Source organism: Panthera tigris, chromosome B1 (assembly GCF_018350195.1).
Source record: "Panthera tigris isolate Pti1 chromosome B1, P.tigris_Pti1_mat1.1, whole genome shotgun sequence".
NCBI lineage: Eukaryota > Metazoa > Chordata > Mammalia > Carnivora > Felidae > Panthera > Panthera tigris.
In genome coordinates, this window is record NC_056663.1 from 83,994,396 (window position 1) to 84,012,364 (window position 17,969).

The window sequence follows — 17,969 nt, forward strand, 5'->3', positions numbered from 1 at the left end:
TGCAAAGTAAATTATATATAAATTATATTTATGTTCCTTTTGCTTAGACCTAATTTGGTCTTGTTTTTAAACTGCACTGTATTCAGATGACCCAGTCGTTATGACTTGTGAGAGATGTGTTTTTCATACACTACTGTTTCAGCCACTGAATTTAATATTAAGCAACACATTTAATGTAAAGTAAAACAACGATAATAACAACAACAGTGTGTATCTCATTAAAATGAGATAAATTGAGAAAAGAAGAATACCTGGAAATTGGCACATCAACTGCTCCCAAATATACCAGGCAGATTCCTTTGATCGTTATTTTCATGGGTTGATGAAGGGCCGCAAGCTTTAGGTACAGAATAAAATGTTACTTTTCAAGCTTTCACATTATTCTCCTAGAAGTCAGTTTTCAAACTCCTTCCATCTCTGTGCACTCGTAACTTTTCATATTAGTGGTGTTTTAGGACTGTAATATTTGAAAAAGACCTTAGAGATTACCTAGTGACCCTGCCAAGCAAGGCAGGAATTCCTTGTACAATATCCCTGACAGATTGTCAGCTAACCTTTATGTGCACACGTCCAGTAGCAGGGAGTCTGTTACTTGGTGTATCAGCCCATTCTGTGGTTGGACAGTTCTACGTTTCATAAAACTTATCTTCATGTTAAGCTGACATCTGTCACCCTGTAACTTCACCCTGTTAATCCGCTCATCTGTTTGGATCAACATAGAGTAAGTCAGTATCTCTTTCCTTATGTCAGCCTGCAAGTATTTGAAAATGGTTGCTATGTTCTGCTTAATCATTTAAATCCCTTTACGATATAAAAGTAGATACAACTCCTTCTGCCCTCCCTGAAAGATATTGCCTCTCAAAGGCATTGTTTTTGATGCTCTTTATAAATAATCACAAGCAAAATTGCACTTTATGTTCTAAATGTAACATGAAGAACACAAAGTAAAAGAAGAAAAAGGTCCCTCCCTTTTTCTCCATCCTTCCCTCCATCCCTCTCTTCCTTCCTTCTTTCTCTCCTTCCTTCCTTCCTTTCCTTCTTTCCTTTCTTCCTTCTTTTTCTTTCCATTATAAATTGCTTACTGTATACCAAGAACTTTTCTAATCACTTTGCAAATATTTCCTCCCTTAAACATTATTTTAAACCCTAAAGATTAATCCTGTATTGAGGAAATAGCAACAGAGAGATTAAATGACTTGCTCAAATCTTCACAACCAGGAAATGGTAGAACCAGTCCATCTTATTTCAAGTCCACGCTTCTAAGAGCCTAGACTCGCTAGCTAGCTAGCTAGAGCTATCTATCTTCCATCTCTTTGTTCCTGAATACATAAATTGCATAACCCTTATAAAAGAACTTTGTTTCACTGTGTAGTAAGTGAAAACATGTAGTCCTTTGTCTTATACACTGCTGTCTAGGAAGGTTTCTCCCAATTCTATTGAGATAATTGTTATTTTGTAATGAAATATAAATGTATTCATTTTTATCCTTATCAGCATTGCCCAGAGAAAGTATGATGGCCACATTATATCTTTTGTGGGCTTTAAGAAATGGGGTTGAATTTTATAATAGAACATACTCTTAGCCTATGATACCAAATTAATAGGTTATTTAAGGGCCCTGCAACGAAACATTTATATAGCTAAGTAAAAAAATGAATATCTTAAAAATGTATTCCATGGGGCATTTTCTTCAGGCCTGCTGAAATGAAAAATCATGGAAGGTGCAAAACCAAAAATGAGTCACGCATACGAAGCATGTAGCAACTCTAGAACCAATCTGTAGTTGATTGTTACACTAAACCAGACCATAAAGCCTTGACCAAGATTGAAAGTTGGCGAGTGAGACCATTTGGACTTGGTTCAAGTTCACTTTGTCTCTCCACTGAACAAGCAGTGCACTGTTGTCAAAGAGAAAGGATGTCAGTGAGCAGTTGTGCTTACCCAGCACCTGCTTTTTCCTCATGAGGGTCTGAAGCACAGGGGCGGGAAGTTGAAGGAAGAGATATCACCCCTCAGCTAACTCTATTTTATGTCATTGTTGGGGTGCAGCCATCTCTCCCTCAGAAGTCTCATAGAGGGCATGTTTATAGAATGATGATGATCTACTTCAACATGGGCCTGCATAGGCTGACCTTGGTTGACCATAGTGCTATTAATTATTTCTTCTTATTTGGTTTATTTTTTTCCTATTAATTATTTCTTTAAAAAGTATTTCATTCATCATAAAGAGGAGATGGCTCTGAATATTCTCTTACATCAAGGAAGGAAGCATGTTTGAGTGATTATTATTTACCAAGAATCATGCTTCATATTGAAGATACATATATGAATATGATATATATCTGGTCCTGGAGAAGCTCAAAGCCTATTAGGAGAAAATCACATACAAATAAATAATAACAGATTAAGTTTTTTATGATATTATGTATAAACTGCTTTTGGAAACCAAGGTAAGGGAGTAGTTAATTGTCAGAGGGTATTGGAGGGATTGTGGGCACTGTTAGGACTGGTAAGAGAAGGTGACCTTAAGTTGGTATTATTAGGGGCAGGTAAAAAAGAAAAAAACACATTCCACCCACAAGAGACTATTAAACTATTAGGTACTCTAAAAATTTCAGCATGTTTTGCTAGAGGCTTAAGATTGGGGTATAATGGCAATAAATATTAAAAGTAGATCACTTTATCAAGTTATGCTCTCTGAGAAAACCATGACGTTAAGAAAAACTAGAGAAGTGACTTTTATAAGTATCCAGATTTAGGAGCCCTTATCCCTCCACAAACACATTGGTTTCCTAGGTGATTCTAACCTGTCTGCATTTTTCTCCTTTGTAACTGGTTTCATCAGACTGAAGCATTTGGGCTCACAATCTGTGACGCAATCAAAAACCTAATCTCTCCCATTGGTGTCAATTTTAGTTGACCTCCTCCTAAGACTCATAAACACCATTACTACTTAACCCGAATGAACCTCTACCCTTTATTCCTAGAATGAGAGAAAGCTGTGTTAGAACCAGATATCTTACAACAGATACCATAAGTTGGTTTTGTCCAAGAGCCTTCCCCACTGTTTTAATATGGGATTAAAGTGTTTCAGTGATATTAAAATATACTTCTTCTGCAAAATAGAATTTTATTTTAGGGTTTTGTTTTATTTTTTTTAATCTCAAACCTTTCTTGTCTTGAGTATTTCATCATAATTGTTAAGCAAGAATAGTATATGAATTCTACAGTGCTTTCAACATAATATTGAACTGGAGAATATCTAGCCTTTTGTTCCATTATATGCTGTTGGAACAAAGAACAGATTGGATCTAAAATAGCTTCCTTAGAGATGCTCAAAAGGGAAAAAAGAGGAAAAGGCACAATCTGAGAAATAATAGCCCAGTGATACAGTGATGTTCATTTTAAAATCATTTGTGAAAATGAGGGATTGTTTTTATTTGAGTGAGGCCAAAACTCAGAATTAGTCCTAATTTTCAAGTCTTTTTGATAGTATAAACTGATTAGAAAATCAAATTGGTATACAAATAACTATTACTCTAAATCTCTCTGTTGTGCTAATGAGCTTCTGGTATTTACTAAGGCTAAGGCACAATCAATTTTAATCAAAGGCCTTTATCTATTGAGTAACTAGCATGGTCATGGCCCAAGTGCAGGATCCTTGTCAGAAGGAGTGACACTTGGCTCTCTTGAGGGACCTTGACTCAAGTGGTATTTTTATATACTATTCTTTAGTATAAGGCACATTAGGTATGTAAAATATGTTCCTTGTCCTAAAATAACTCCAGTCTGGTACAAGAGACAGGACATACACAAATAAATAAAATGCAGGCTGCATGTGGTGAATGCCATCTGGTTAGATCCAGAAAGTACTCTAAGTGTTCACAGGAGGCCAAGATCCTCTGGCGCTCACTTTGCCTGTAGCACTGGAGTTGAGTCTTAAGGAATAATGGACTGAAAAAAAATTTTTTTTTAATTCTTACTAAATCTTAAGCACTATGGATTCTAGAAATGTTCAATAAGAAGCAAAAAGAGCACTGCACAAAGAGGAAATGGATTTGCAGAAAGTTTTAGGGAAGAAGAAAGCAAATTTTGGTATAATATATGCATTGGTAATGGAATGTTATCAGTTCTGGATTTTACACTTCCATTTCTCTTGCCTGTGGCTATGTAAGAATTTCCATAATCTATATACCCAGGCAAATTTATTTCTGGTTTTGCTCAGGAGTCTTTACTAATATTCATGTCAGTACAGACTGACCTCTTAATTTCAAGTCCAACACTGGGATTGGACCCATCAAGTTGTCTTTAACTTCTGCGTTGGCTACTGAGACTTTAACCATTTTTGAATCTTAAGCAGAAATAGATAAATCCAGCCCGTGAAAGAAACTTTGCTTCTGTTCTCACCTTCAATCACTAGCCAACATTGGAGAAGAAGAATAATAAAGATTGTGTAAGTGGCACCCAATGAAGAATTTGACCATAAATTAATTTTCTGTAACTTTAGAATGAGGTAAACAGATTAAAAAAAAATAGTGCAGCTAGAAAGAACTTACAATTGGTTTTTAACATCCTCATATTAAAATGGAACATTTTTATCATCATAAAGTTCCTGTGAAATGTGCTATGTTTCCTAATTGTTGGTTTGTTATGTGATGATGTATTTATAGGTTTCCATCTGTAATTAGTTATTTCCATGGTGCCTGTCAGTCTGGAATATGGGTACCCTGACATCACAGAACATAATAAACTTTAAGAGAAGAATTTGTCTCCTTACTGTTTTTCACTTCTCCATCATTTGGGTGGTTGACAAGTGAGAGGTGAGAAAATTTTGTGATCATAGCCCTCAGGGTTCCTGAGTAAGTAGGACAGGACAAAAGGGGTATTTCAATTGCAAAATACAGCTCAAAGTTGACTTGTTTCTTTAATTTCCTCTTGTCACTAGTATTGCTCGGACTTCCAGAGAAGATTACATAACTTCCACCTTCATCAGTGTATCCTGTTACAACCACAGGCATAATATATTAACATTACCAACCTTCTGCAGATTTAGATTGGCCAATTTAGAACTTGATGCTCTTCACTTCCTTATAAAATGTTTGTATGTCTTTAGGCTTAGTGGCTTCCAGTCATTTTTGGCACTTTGCTACTAACCAAAACATCCAATAGTAGCCTCTTTCTGGGACCTGAAGCTTTAGGTTGTCCTGGGAATCAGAAGTTCTTGACACTGACTTTCTTCGTCTTTCTATGAGTTACTTCTTTAGTGAGATTAAATTTTTATAGGTAGCATCATCTGTTTCCGTTTATGTAGTCTTTATGCCATAAAACCATTTCATCTCATTTCCTAATCAAAGGTTTCTTTGTAAGTTTGGCATTTTGGAAAAGAGATATACCATTTAACATTTTATCTTCTCTGGGGCGCCTGGGTGGCTCAGTTGGGTAAGCCGTCGATTTTGGCTCAGGTCGTTATCTCGCAGTCTGTGAGTTCAAGCCCCGCATCAGGCTCTGTGCTGGCAGCTCAGAACCTGGAGCCTGCTTCTGATTCTGTGTCTCCCTCTCTCTCTGCCCCTCCCCTGCTCTCTCTCTCTCTCTCTCTCAAAAATAATAAGCATTAAAAAAAATTAACATTTTATCTTCTGTAGGCTGATTTTTTTTAGGTCAAATTTACTTACAGTAGCAGTGTTTATAGTTTAAGTGTCTCTAATTTAAGAAGAAGCATTTCCAATTCATAAACTATTCATATACTAATTGCTTTTGTTGTTTTTTTTTGAAGGATTCATATTACTTTCCATAGAACAAAACTTTGAGTGTAAAAGAAACATTTGTAGAAAATTAAATAAGACTTACACAACATTGAACAAATACTATTTCTAAAACTTATGATTTAACATGACTGCTTTATGATTACTAATCCTGATGACCCAGAATATAATGTGTATAATATGGTCCTTTTGGTTAACTTGAATACCAATGTAATTCCCTTTTTGTACTCTTGTAAAGAATTTAATGGGCATTATCTCATCTAGCCTTAAAGCATTTATAAGAATCAGAGAAAGGTGGCACCTGAGTGGCTCAGTTGGTTAAGCATGCAACTCTTGGTTTTGACTCAGGTCATGATTTCACAGATTTGTGGGTTCAATCCCTGCATCAGGCTCTGAGGTCAGGGCAGAGCCTGCTGGATTCTCTCTGTCCCTCTCTCTCTGCTCCTCCCCTACTCGTGATGTGTCTGTCTCTCTCAAAATAAACTTTAAAAAAATCAGAGAAAGAAAAAAAATAAATTTCCTGCTTGACAAATACCTGCCATACTTTATGAATTTGGAGTTGACAGTGTATTTCCCATGGCCTCTTCTGTATGTAAAGTCCCAAGCCCATCTCTACCTCAGAGTCACGTGTTTCACTATAAATGACAAGAAGAGTTTGAATCCTTTTCTAGGTGCTTCTTGGGAATCAATGACTTTGTCAATATCCACAGTTGTCTACTTAACCATCAAATCAACTTTAATGCACTCTGCTGTTGAAAATAAATGTGTAATAGTTAACCCCATGATTCCTGTGACTTTGAATTATAAATGCACAGAGTAGGCCCATAAAAAACATTTATTGAATTAATGAAGCAAAATAAAAAATCTAGAAGGTTCAAACTAGTGAATGGACTCATACACACATACTTGGTTACTCTTATGTCATAAGATGCCTAGTAAGCAATCTTTAGCTGATGATTATAGTTAAAATTAGCTGACTTTGAAGTGTCCATTCAAGTTCAGTAGAACAGATTGTTCTGAATAAGGCAATAAAGATTTAGAGACTTTTATCTATTCCCTTTTTAGAGACCTTTATCTATTCCCTGTTTCAGACAGTACATAATAAAGATTGTGTCCCTTATGTATATTATTATCCCTATCTCCTAAATACTTCATGCCCAACGATGTCATTATCTGGTTGTGGATATACTTAAGCATGATTTAGAAACCCTTTGTGATTATCCAGCCTCCTGTAATCACAGCACTTGTTTTAGTAATGGATCAGAAAATCTTAAAATAAATGTTGCAAATCCTTAATCCAGGCAAGCACTCACAATTAAGTCAGTTCTCAACAAAAGAAAAAAAAATATATGACTCTCTGGACTGTCTGTGGAAGTATCTAATTTTTACATTACTGTGTGTGTGCATGTTGTGAACTATCCCAAACTCTGTGTTTTCCACCCCAGAGACAATCAGTCTCTTGATCATCATGAACCATCTTCCCTAAGCAACACAATAGGGATAACAAAACCCATTTCAGCCTCAATTTAAGTTTAATTCCCAGATGGAACTTGAAATGAGGCTGTAATGAACTTGATCTTGCAGCAGTGATTATCTCATACATGCATATAAAAGTATTCAGATACAGTAGTGGTGTTTCCAGATACTATTCTGAAGGCATTTGGTTCTATCGAAACAGATGAAGAAACAGAGTGCTATGGTTTAGCCTATTATTACATTGAATAATGTGCATGCAGAAGTCAGCCAGGCTTTGTTGTATTTTATTTATATATAGCAGAAGATAACAGCATATAGCATGATCAGAAGATGTTTTTAATGACCTATAGAACAGCATTTCCATAAGAAGTTTCTAAATTAATGCATAAAAATGTTAGCAAGGTTATCTGAAGGAAATATTTGAAGGCAGAGATGAATGATATATGGTAATCTATCACTAAATACATTTAGTGATAGGTTGATTAGAATTCTAAAATATTTCTAAGAAAAAGTACAGATGTCTCCAGTGTCCAAATAACTCCCTAAAACCATTTAGGCTTTTATGAAGACCCATTTATTCATATGGCTATCCTAGGCATCATTTAATATTCTATTACTAAAGTACCAAATTACATTCTATGGACATGAATGAATGATTGTGCTTACTTCTACAATTTATAGGCCAGAATTCAAGTAGGAATAAGTTAAGCCTCACGGGAATGACAGAATGGTTGTTAAAGCCATGTCAGAGATAAAAATTGACATAGGAAAGACCTGGATTTGATTCTTGTTGCAACATTCTTGCTCTCTGGTAGAGAGATTGGCAGTTAGTAATTCACTGTCCTCCCACAATTTTCTAGGTCTGGGTTATCTCTTCCATGATTCCTGGGAGAGAAATTGAGGGATTCAGGTAAATTCTGAGTTAAATCCTCAAGCCTATCTAAAGCATTTTTTGAGAAGCTGGGCCATGACTAGAGGTACAATTTTAACTTTTACTTAGGTGAGTATGTGGTGGTCTGCCATTAGGACAAAGAATACAAGACAAGATTTCTGATTTTCTGAACAAAATACCAGCACTGACACCAATATCACTAGAAATAGGCAGATTTCCTTTGTATTAGTATCACAGACAGTCATTATCCACACAGTGTCTGCCTTAGATTAAGCATTACCAGTTCTCACCAGATTCCCTCTCCCTACTGCCTTCTGGAAGCTCACCCTCTGAGTAGCTGCCACAATTCATGTTTCAAAACAGACGTGAGTCAGTCCCATATCATCTTAGGATCTTTTCAGTGGACTGTCATGACCATTCCTCTCCTGGCCTTTTCTCCTTCCACAGCTCTTTTCCTCCCAACCAGCCCCCGAGGTCCTTGAAGACACTACCCTTTGCACACACCATTTGTCTCTGCTGTGTTTCTACGTCCTCGTGCCTCCTCCGCCTATTAAACTGCCACATATTTGTAACATCTACCTTGGATGATTCCTCTTACGTGAGGCTTCATTGTTCCTTTCTCTATGCTTAGTGTTACTGTATTGACATTCCTCCTCAGATCTAAGTATCGATATTGATTCAGATATCCTTTCTCCCTCTTTGAGCCCTGAAGGCTGAAACAATATGTACTCATCTCTTTAGCATCTAATGCAATGCCTGATCTATGGTGAATGATGAGAGTTAGAAATGCAGAGTTAGAATTCTATAGGAATTGATGGCAATTGAGGTGGCATAGACTTTAGACTTAGAGAGTATCTAGGCCAATTCCCTCAAATAACATTTGAGTTAAGTTTCATTTAGTTAAGTTACAGTACACACTGTCAGTTTGTCAGAGCACCAAGCCCAGAACCTGTTTCCCCCAACACTTCCTCTACTGCTCTTTTCCTTGTACCATATGGCTCCCATTTGCCAGAGCCCTCCTTTTTTAATACTCTTCCTTGAAAGGAGCCTTTATTCCCAACAACTGGGTTGAAATCTCTGCAGTAGAGTTCCCATGTTTGTTTAGAAACTCTCAAATGATTATATAGAATTTATAGAAATTCTGGAGAAAATGGGTTATTTGTACATGTCTTGTCTCCTGGAAATGCTTATATCTATAGCTGTTCCCCAAAGTGGAAAACACAATGCTTATTTAGCACAATAAAATTAATAAGTCATATTTTTTAAAAAATTGTATCTAAAGAATAACAAAAAATTGTTTTGAGGGTTTTTTTTTATAAAGTACTTGAAAAAACTTTAAATGTGATGGGAGTCTAATATAATAGTCTATTCTTGATCAAGAAAGATTTGAACATTGATTCCAAGGAAGTCAGAACAGCATATTATTTCAGTATAGTGTGTCATTTTGTACTTTATTTAAACCAAAACCATCCAAACTAAAAAAAAAAAAAAAAAAAAGGAGAGAGAGACAGAGACAATGAGAGCACTGGTATTACCTTTACTTATAATTAAAGTATCCACATTGCTTTCTTTTAGTGATAGGGTCTAAATGTACATTTTTTTAAACTTTTTTTAAAAGTTTATTTATTTTTGAGACACAGAGAGAGCATGCATGTGAGTGGGGAGGGGCAGAGAGAGGGGGAGACAGAGAATCCCAAGTGGACTCCAGGTGCTGTCAGCACAGAGATCATGCAGGGTTCAATCTCATGATCCTGAGATCATGACCTGAGTTGATGTTGAGAGTTGGATGCTTAACAAACTGAGCTATCCAGGTGCCCCTACATGTACCTGCTTTAAGACAGCCCAATACCAAGTAAAAAGAAAACTTGGACATTTATTCAGCTAAAAATCAAAATAAAATGGCATCTAGTCTAAATATATATACAAGAATAATACATTTTTGTCAAAATTATTTAGATGATTGAATTGATTTTCTACCTACCTTTGTAAGCTATCATGACTTTAGTACATGGATATTAATTTGAGTAAATGGTTTCATTTTCTTTTTGTCTTTTGATTTAAATCCAAGTTAGTTAACATGTAGTGTAATAATGATTTCAGGAGTGGAATTTAATGATTCATCACATATAAAACCCAGTGCTCATTCCAACAGGTGCCCTCTTTAATGGCCATCACCCATTTACCCATTTAACCCATCCCCATACTCACCACCCCTCCAGCAATCCTTGGTTTCTTCTCTGTATTTAAGTTTCCTATGGTTTTCCTCCCTCTATGTTTTTATCTGATTCTTCCTTCCCTTTTTCTATGTTTATCTGTTGTGTTTCTTACATTACACATGAGTGAAATCATATAATAGTTGTCTTTCTCTGACTTATTTTGCTTAGCATAATACCCTCTAGTTCCATCCATGTTGTTGCAAAATGCAAGATTTCATTCTTTTTGATCACTGAATAATATTCCATTGTGTGTGTGTGTCTATGTATGTATATATATACATACATACATACATCATATGTATATATGTATGTATATATATACACACCACATCTTCTTTATCCATTCATCGGTCAATGGAAGTTTGGGTTCTTTCCATACTTTGACTATTGTCGATAGTGCTACTCTAAAATTGGGGTGCATGTGCCCCTTTAATCAGCATTTTTGTGTCCTTTAGATAAATACTGAGTGGTGCAATTGCTTGGTCATAGGGTAGTTCTTTTTTTAATTTTTTGAGGAAATTCCATACTGTTTTCCAGAGTGGCTGCACCAGTTTGCATTCCCACCAGCAGTGCAAAAGGGTTCCCCTTTCTCCGCATCCTTGCCAACATTTGTTATATCCTGAGTTGTAATTTGAGTGTAAATGGTTTAGTTTTATTTAAAAAAAAAAAAACACCTTTTTTTTTTTTTTTTGAGAGAGAGTGCACGCGCACATGTGCACAAGCAGGGGAGGGGCAGAGAGAGAGGGAGACACAGAACCCGAAGTAGGCTCCAGGCTCCAAGCTGTCAGCACAGAGCTTGATGAGGGGCTCAAACCCACAAACCATGAGATCATGACATGACCTGAAGTCAAGTCAGATACTTAACCCACTGAGCCATCCAGGCACCACAGTGGTTTAGTTTTCTAATTAGGCTGTGGCTTTAAACTTATTTTTCTGAACTCTTATAAGCCAACATTTCCCAGTTCATGTTCCTCTGAAAACTAGTTACCTTTATGAAGTTAAATAAGTGTTCCAAGAAAAAAGAAATTTTTCTAGTCTGTATGTCCTCAATATCACAATACATATTATGGGACATAATGTTAAAGTATTATCAGAAGTAAAGAGTGAATAAAACAGAAGTGTATATTTCATTGAATAATTATGAAGTGAATACCTGAGAAACAGCTGCCTACGACCAAGAACTAGCATGTTTTCAGCTCCCAAAAGCCCCCTACCTTTTTATATATTAAAGTCTTGTGAAAATTCTATCATAAAGAAAATTAACTTTTGTTAGCACTGCATATTCATCAATACTTGTGGAACACAATATGGTAAAGTCTGTCTTAGGAGATGAGGCAATTTAAGCATAGCAAATTTGGGCCAGTAGATAAAATAAAGGCATTACATACAAAAAAGAATATTTAATGAAATTATTCAATGCATTCTTCACTGTAGAATTTTTCAGGGAATTAATGTTATTTTCTAAATATGTGCCTATTTATGGAACAGTAGAGGGAAGACAAAGAAACCTGTGTATTTGTTTTAATTGATACCTATATGCAATTGCTTTAGTTTATATTTATTAACATAGAAGAACATGGATTGTGCCTAAGTAATCAGGTAGCAATTTCTGAGAAATAAATTTTAAATAAGTAATTCCTAGGGAATAAATAAGCTAGTTTAATAATAAAAGAGTAACATCAATTCCCCTTTGAAGTATTATGCATTTTAATAATTTAATTTGCATCAAACCTCTCTAGTTATCATTATCTCAATTATAAGGGATTGAATATTTATAATTACCCAAGGTACAAATATTTGAACAAAAATCTCTGTATATATTAATGATTTTTGATTGAAAATATTATAACAAAACATCATCAGAATTAAGTGATTCTTTCAGATAGACTAAGATGAATTATAAGTTTGAGTCACAGTTCTTTTGTGTTATATATGTTAAATTAGGTGTGGACTAGAAGCATAAGAGAAATAAGCATTATAAAATGTGCAATAATAAAAGCAAGAAAGCAATATTCTACAAGTAAAACATCTTTTGGTTAAAAAGTATCAAACTGTTTAATAGCCCATCCAATTTGGATTTGTAAAATTTAGAAAAATATTTAGAGAAAGTAATTATTAGTATATATAAGTCATAAGAACAAAATACTATTAGAAGTAATGGTTGAATACTCTTTGAAATCACTACTGTGGACTATAACTTATAAAGATAAATCTGTGTTACACTGTGGGTTTTTCGTAGCCATTAATAGAGATCTTGTAGATTATTTCATTGTCATTTATTCAATATATTTCAATATGTATGACACTGATAATTATAGCTACCATTTATTGAGTACTTAACATATGTGAGACATACTAAATATACTATTGGCATGCATGTTTAAGTGTGTGTGTTTAACTTTCATGTTAACCTATCTATAATAATACTATTATCATCCCCATTTGAAAGATGACAAAATGGAAGTTTAACTAAATGATATAGATTGTCCAAATGACACAGGTAGCAAGAAGCAAAGCCAGATTCAAGCTAGGATTGTATGACTTTAGTGCATAAACACCATGCTATATATAGATATAGAATTACCATATACTATGTACAATGGTATCGGCTGAGAATTTTTTTAAACTGATAATTTATACAATTATAGAAATGTATAGGCTTATAATCTATATTTTAGTTTTTAATCAACCATTTACTTTTTATTAATCATTCTCCAATGGGAAGTATTTTAAGGGAATGAGAGTAACAGCTAATCCCTGTTTTACTAGACTGGAATCCATTGAGACGCAATCCTCTGAAACAAAAGGATAAGTGTCCTGATAAATCTTGGTTTCATACTTCTATATAGGAATCTTAGGTCATTCATTACTAGATTAACTTTGAAATCTTATACATAAAGTCAGTTCCTCGTGATCCCCTAAACAATTTCCTGGAAGCTAGTTTCAATGAATTACTGCCTTTTATTTAGAAAAATAATTAAAAGAACAAAAGTAAGTATTTTAGCCACGTGATTTAGGACCTCAACACCACCATCTGACTAAAAGTAAAAAAAAAAAAAAAATCAGCTCTTTAAATCAATGGCACTTCACATGGATATGACCCATAGACCCTTTGTTAATTGATTGGTTTGGAGTAATTAGATATGGCATCTGGATTGTCTTCCATATTTCTTGATACTTTGTATTTTAATGAATCTTGAAAATTATCATTTATATTTTTGGCCATAAAATTAACTCCTGTCTATTGATATAGTCACCTTTCTGGAAAGAAATATATGCAATGTCTACCACAAAACCACAAAACTCACATTTTAGCCAACTACAGCTATTGTCCTAAGTCTTGAGTATCAATCATAGTTTATATGGTTGGGTTTTATTGATGTTTTTCTTCATTTTATGTTTTTCCTTCAGAATTTGTCATACACAATACACACTTCTTGATGTGCTCTCAACTGTTGGTATTACTTTTTAATCCCATATTTTCCTCCTGTCCCTTTGCAGTTTGACTTCCAATCCACCAGTCCACTTAAACTGGTGTCACATCACAGATAACCATGTCCTTGTCAAAGCCAGTTATGTAAATAGCAATTGTGTTAGACACTGTGTCTCAAACCTGAGTCATACATTGACCTCCTTAAGAAGGAAGAATTACTGCATACCTTCTTCTTTGACATAAACTATTTTCAGTATAATTTTACTTAGATATGCCCAAACATAAAACCAGGTACAAACACCCTATGCCTTTAGCTCTGATACAACTGTAGAGCCAACACAAATATACAAATGACATAACAAAACCAACAAAATTTGAGTTAGTACGATTTGTTTATTATGATGTGATAGGATTTTGCTGAAGTTAAATTACATATGGCAACAGTTTTCGGGTTGCCTATGTTTTCTGTGCCGTATGATACACTTCTGTCATGACTGTTTTTCTTAAACTACTATAAAAACTCTTTGGTAGTATGTACCATTATTTCAGCTTACTGCCACTTAGCTCCAAAGCTTCATGAGTGCATTAAGGCAATTTCTGTTGTTCTCTCACTGTCCACAATCTAATAGTTGGGGCCAACGTAGTCGTCATAAACAATTACTCAAGTGTTAACTACTCTTCCGTTGACTGGAACCTGTCATGTCTTCCCCTCAATGTGTCTTTTGGCTTCTGCAAGTTCTCTCTGCCACGCTGATCCTCTCTAACTTGCCTTACAACTTAATTATTTCAATGTCCTCTTCACTGGCTTTTCTGCTTCCAATCCTTAAACTTCAGTCTACCCTGCAGAGTATTTTTAAACTAATCTTTCTAAAACCCAAGTACACCATGTAGTATATCATCATTTTATTTCATCTCCTTGTCACACCATGCCCTGTTTCTCCCACTCATCTTTATACACTTCTCTCAATTAAATACCTGCCCTTACACACTTGTTCAGCAAACATGTAACAGCACACAAACCTATCAAACACCACATATCCTTGCTTCTGTCTTTTTTTTTCTTTTTCTTTCTTTTTAATACTTAATACTTTAATACTTTTTAATACTTTAATACCCTTTAACCCTCCTTCTCTCCATCTAAGTCCTGCTGGGGCTATAGGCATAAACCAGAGTTATCCTGGGCATGCTGGGATGTGTGGTTACCATAAGCCTAAAATCACACTGAAAACTCTTTGGATTCAAAACCTTTATTTCATTTATGGCAAATACTACATTTTTTTTCTATAATTGTTCTGAATATGTTGAGCTATTCTAGGTAGACCATAGGGCCATGTATGCAGGTACTATAATCCTACATAGTTTCTTACAGAATGAAAAATGCAGAAAAGAAGGTATAGCACATGTTAAGAGCATAGACTTAAGAGTCAGAGGAATGGAATTCAAATTCTATCTCTACCTCTTATTGCTGGTGTAACCTTGATTATTTCTTAGTTTTTCCTTTTGTAACATGGATCTTTGTATCCACCTCTCAGTAATAGTATGATGGTTGAAGGAGATCGTTAGGGTGAGGCAATGGGCCTTTTTGAATTAATCTGTATTCAATAAATGGTAGCTTTTATTACTAATGTTCTGTGGCCTTAGCTGATGACTTTATGAATGTTACATGAAGCCATCCATGAATTTTCTTTTTTTCCTGGAATTCTCCATGGCTTGTAAGTTGGAGCAATAGCAGCTATAGTAGCAGACTGAGAAAGGCTAACTCCACACCAGAATTGTCTAGAAAAAAAAAATCAAAATGCCATAGGGATTGCCGGGGAGCAGAGAGATCAGGATGAGTCATATGCACGGTATCCAGCTCCACTTCCTCTCAACTCTGAGAACATTTCCTTACAGGAATGTGCTGGAAACCACGTCCTCGTAATGTATAAAATCTGAGTGAGAGAGTAGCTCCTTCCTCTCTGTTAGGGATGGAGCTAGAGAGGAGGTTCTGTTTCACTGTGTGAGAGCTGAAGAATATCATTAATCTAATTGTTCTGCACACAATCCCAGCTCTACACCCCATGGACTACTAATGAGATCCTTGTTCTCCTCTGGAGGCCACTGCTTTCTCATTGAAAAATGAAGGGGTTGGACTGGGTGATCTCTAAGGTCCCTCCAGGCTCCAACAATCTGAGTCGAGGAAAATATTTAAGCAAATTAGAGGGACCCTAAACAACACAAAAGTAGAAAAAAAATACCCTTTTACTGAGCTTTGTGTCTTTGCGTCTTACTCAATTGAACAGAAGAGTCGATACAGAATGTGATTTCTGACTGAAGAGCAACAAAGCACAAACCAAATGGATAGGAAAACAAAAAACAACAACAACAAAAACTGTGGTGTCCTAAGAATTCTCTTGGTTCTACTACAATAAAACTACTGACATTTTTTATTTTAATCAGAAAAGTTAACTGCAAGCAATTTCCACAGTGGGCTCTGAGTGATATCTTGTACTCTCCCTGATAACCCTCTGTTTGGCAAACAACACGGCCATTTCAAGACTTATTGTGGAAAATTGATGCAAATTTCAGAAATGATGAGTCTCTTAGACTCAGATCATCTGCATCAGTGTAGTGACAAAAGGGACAGAGAAGGGGGAAAAAAATATGTCCAAGATAAAATACTTTCTCCTGGGTCTTATTATTTATAATTGCTACCTCTGTCTGTAATTCATATAAGGCAGTTTCCCCAAGATATTGATTCACTCCACCCCCTATCTTTCAGATATGGTCTCTCAATCATTTGTATTTCTTTTGCTTTACTCCCGACCTTTATAACTTTTCATCTGGATCACTGCAGTAGTCTCTTAATTGTTTGTTCTCTTTCTTCCAGTCCCTTACCTTCCAGTCTAATTCCTGAAGTTCAGCACCAACCATGTCACTCTCTGCTGCTTAGAGAGTGGAGCAAAATTTTTTAGCCTGAAGTTTAGGGGCCTCTGTTGTTTCAGGATCAATAGAGTTTTCCCACCACATTGCCCCTCCTCTTTTTTAATCCTCTTAGACTATAGTCAGTGTACACAATTGAAGGCACAAAGTCAGTACTCGAAGAGTATTAGATAGATAGATAGATAGATCTCTTAGAGTTTTTAACCTACAATTCCATGAACTTACTTCATCACAGATATCTTAGAAAATGTTATTTTCCTGTTGCATTCTATATCCTTAGAGAGGCTGAGGGGTGCAGATCAAAAAGGGAAATTAATCAAGATCCATAGTCAAGCAATGAGAACTCATTTGGGGATGATATCATTTTAAAACAAGAAAAAGAAGAAATACTCAGCATTAAGCAGAAAAACAACAGGAAGTAAGTCTCTGGTCAGTAGAAAACAGCTGAATATCTTTTAAGATGATTTATTAACCCTGAATAGATACTGAAGTTCTGGGACACCAGTTATAAGGCTTTTCCAATGACCATAATCAGGAGTCATATGTTGGACACAAAATCTAGATAATTAAAGGTCATTACCAGTATTAGAAATTAAAAAGGAAGGAGAATAATGTATTCTAGTATAGTCATTTTGATAGTCATCTGTATGGATAAAATGCTTCAGGTTGCTAGTCCTTATGTTTATACATCACTGGGAGGCTTCCCCCCACATAAACTTACAAAGAAAGAATCAGTTCAGGAGAAATATATGCTGTTTGGAAATTTGTTTGTGAATGTAAAATGTAAACTCTTAAGACCAAATGACATTGAGCTTCGAAAGTATATACAAAGATGCCACTCCAAACACACCATGGGTAGCATAGATGTTCTAATTTATTGTGACGTTGATGGTTAGGTGATTCAAAATTTAATCTTGACTTTATTTGCTTGCTAAACCACTGAGAATGTATTGCAAGAAATTCTGATTGTGTCACAAAATGTAGAGAGGTGAAGCTTCTAATTTGGTCACTTCCCCACATTCTCCTCCTCTGGCACCCAGACATCTTTATCTTTAGTTCCACATTCAGAGAAATCAGAGAATGCTTTGACAAGCCCAACTTAGTAAGGACTTTTTTTTTAAGGACTTTTTGATAAACAATGAAAGATCCCTATTTTTTGCCTGGTCTGTAACCCATAAACATTTTTTTTTTCCTGAAAAAGCCAACTCTCCCATATTCTTGAATCTTCCTCTATCTCCTTTTTCCTTTGCACCTCCAAGCATACTCAC

At 35.4% G+C, this 17,969-nt stretch overlaps 1 protein-coding gene across 9 annotated transcripts in view; it reads left to right on the forward strand.

Moving 5' to 3' along the window:
• The window catches only part of INPP4B (inositol polyphosphate-4-phosphatase type II B), a 753,803-nt gene that overhangs the window by 721,960 nt on the left and 13,874 nt on the right, over positions 1-17,969 (forward strand). The window contains exon 28 of one of the 9 annotated variants that reach the window (XM_042983847.1): positions 16,982-17,803. The exons of the other annotated variants lie outside the window; for them this stretch is intronic. Within the exon in view, the coding sequence (XP_042839781.1) occupies positions 16,982-17,030 (49 nt within the window). The 3' untranslated portion in view covers positions 17,031-17,803. Of the gene's footprint in view, positions 1-16,981; positions 17,804-17,969 lie in introns of those variants that run through there. 9 annotated transcript variants of the gene reach the window in all.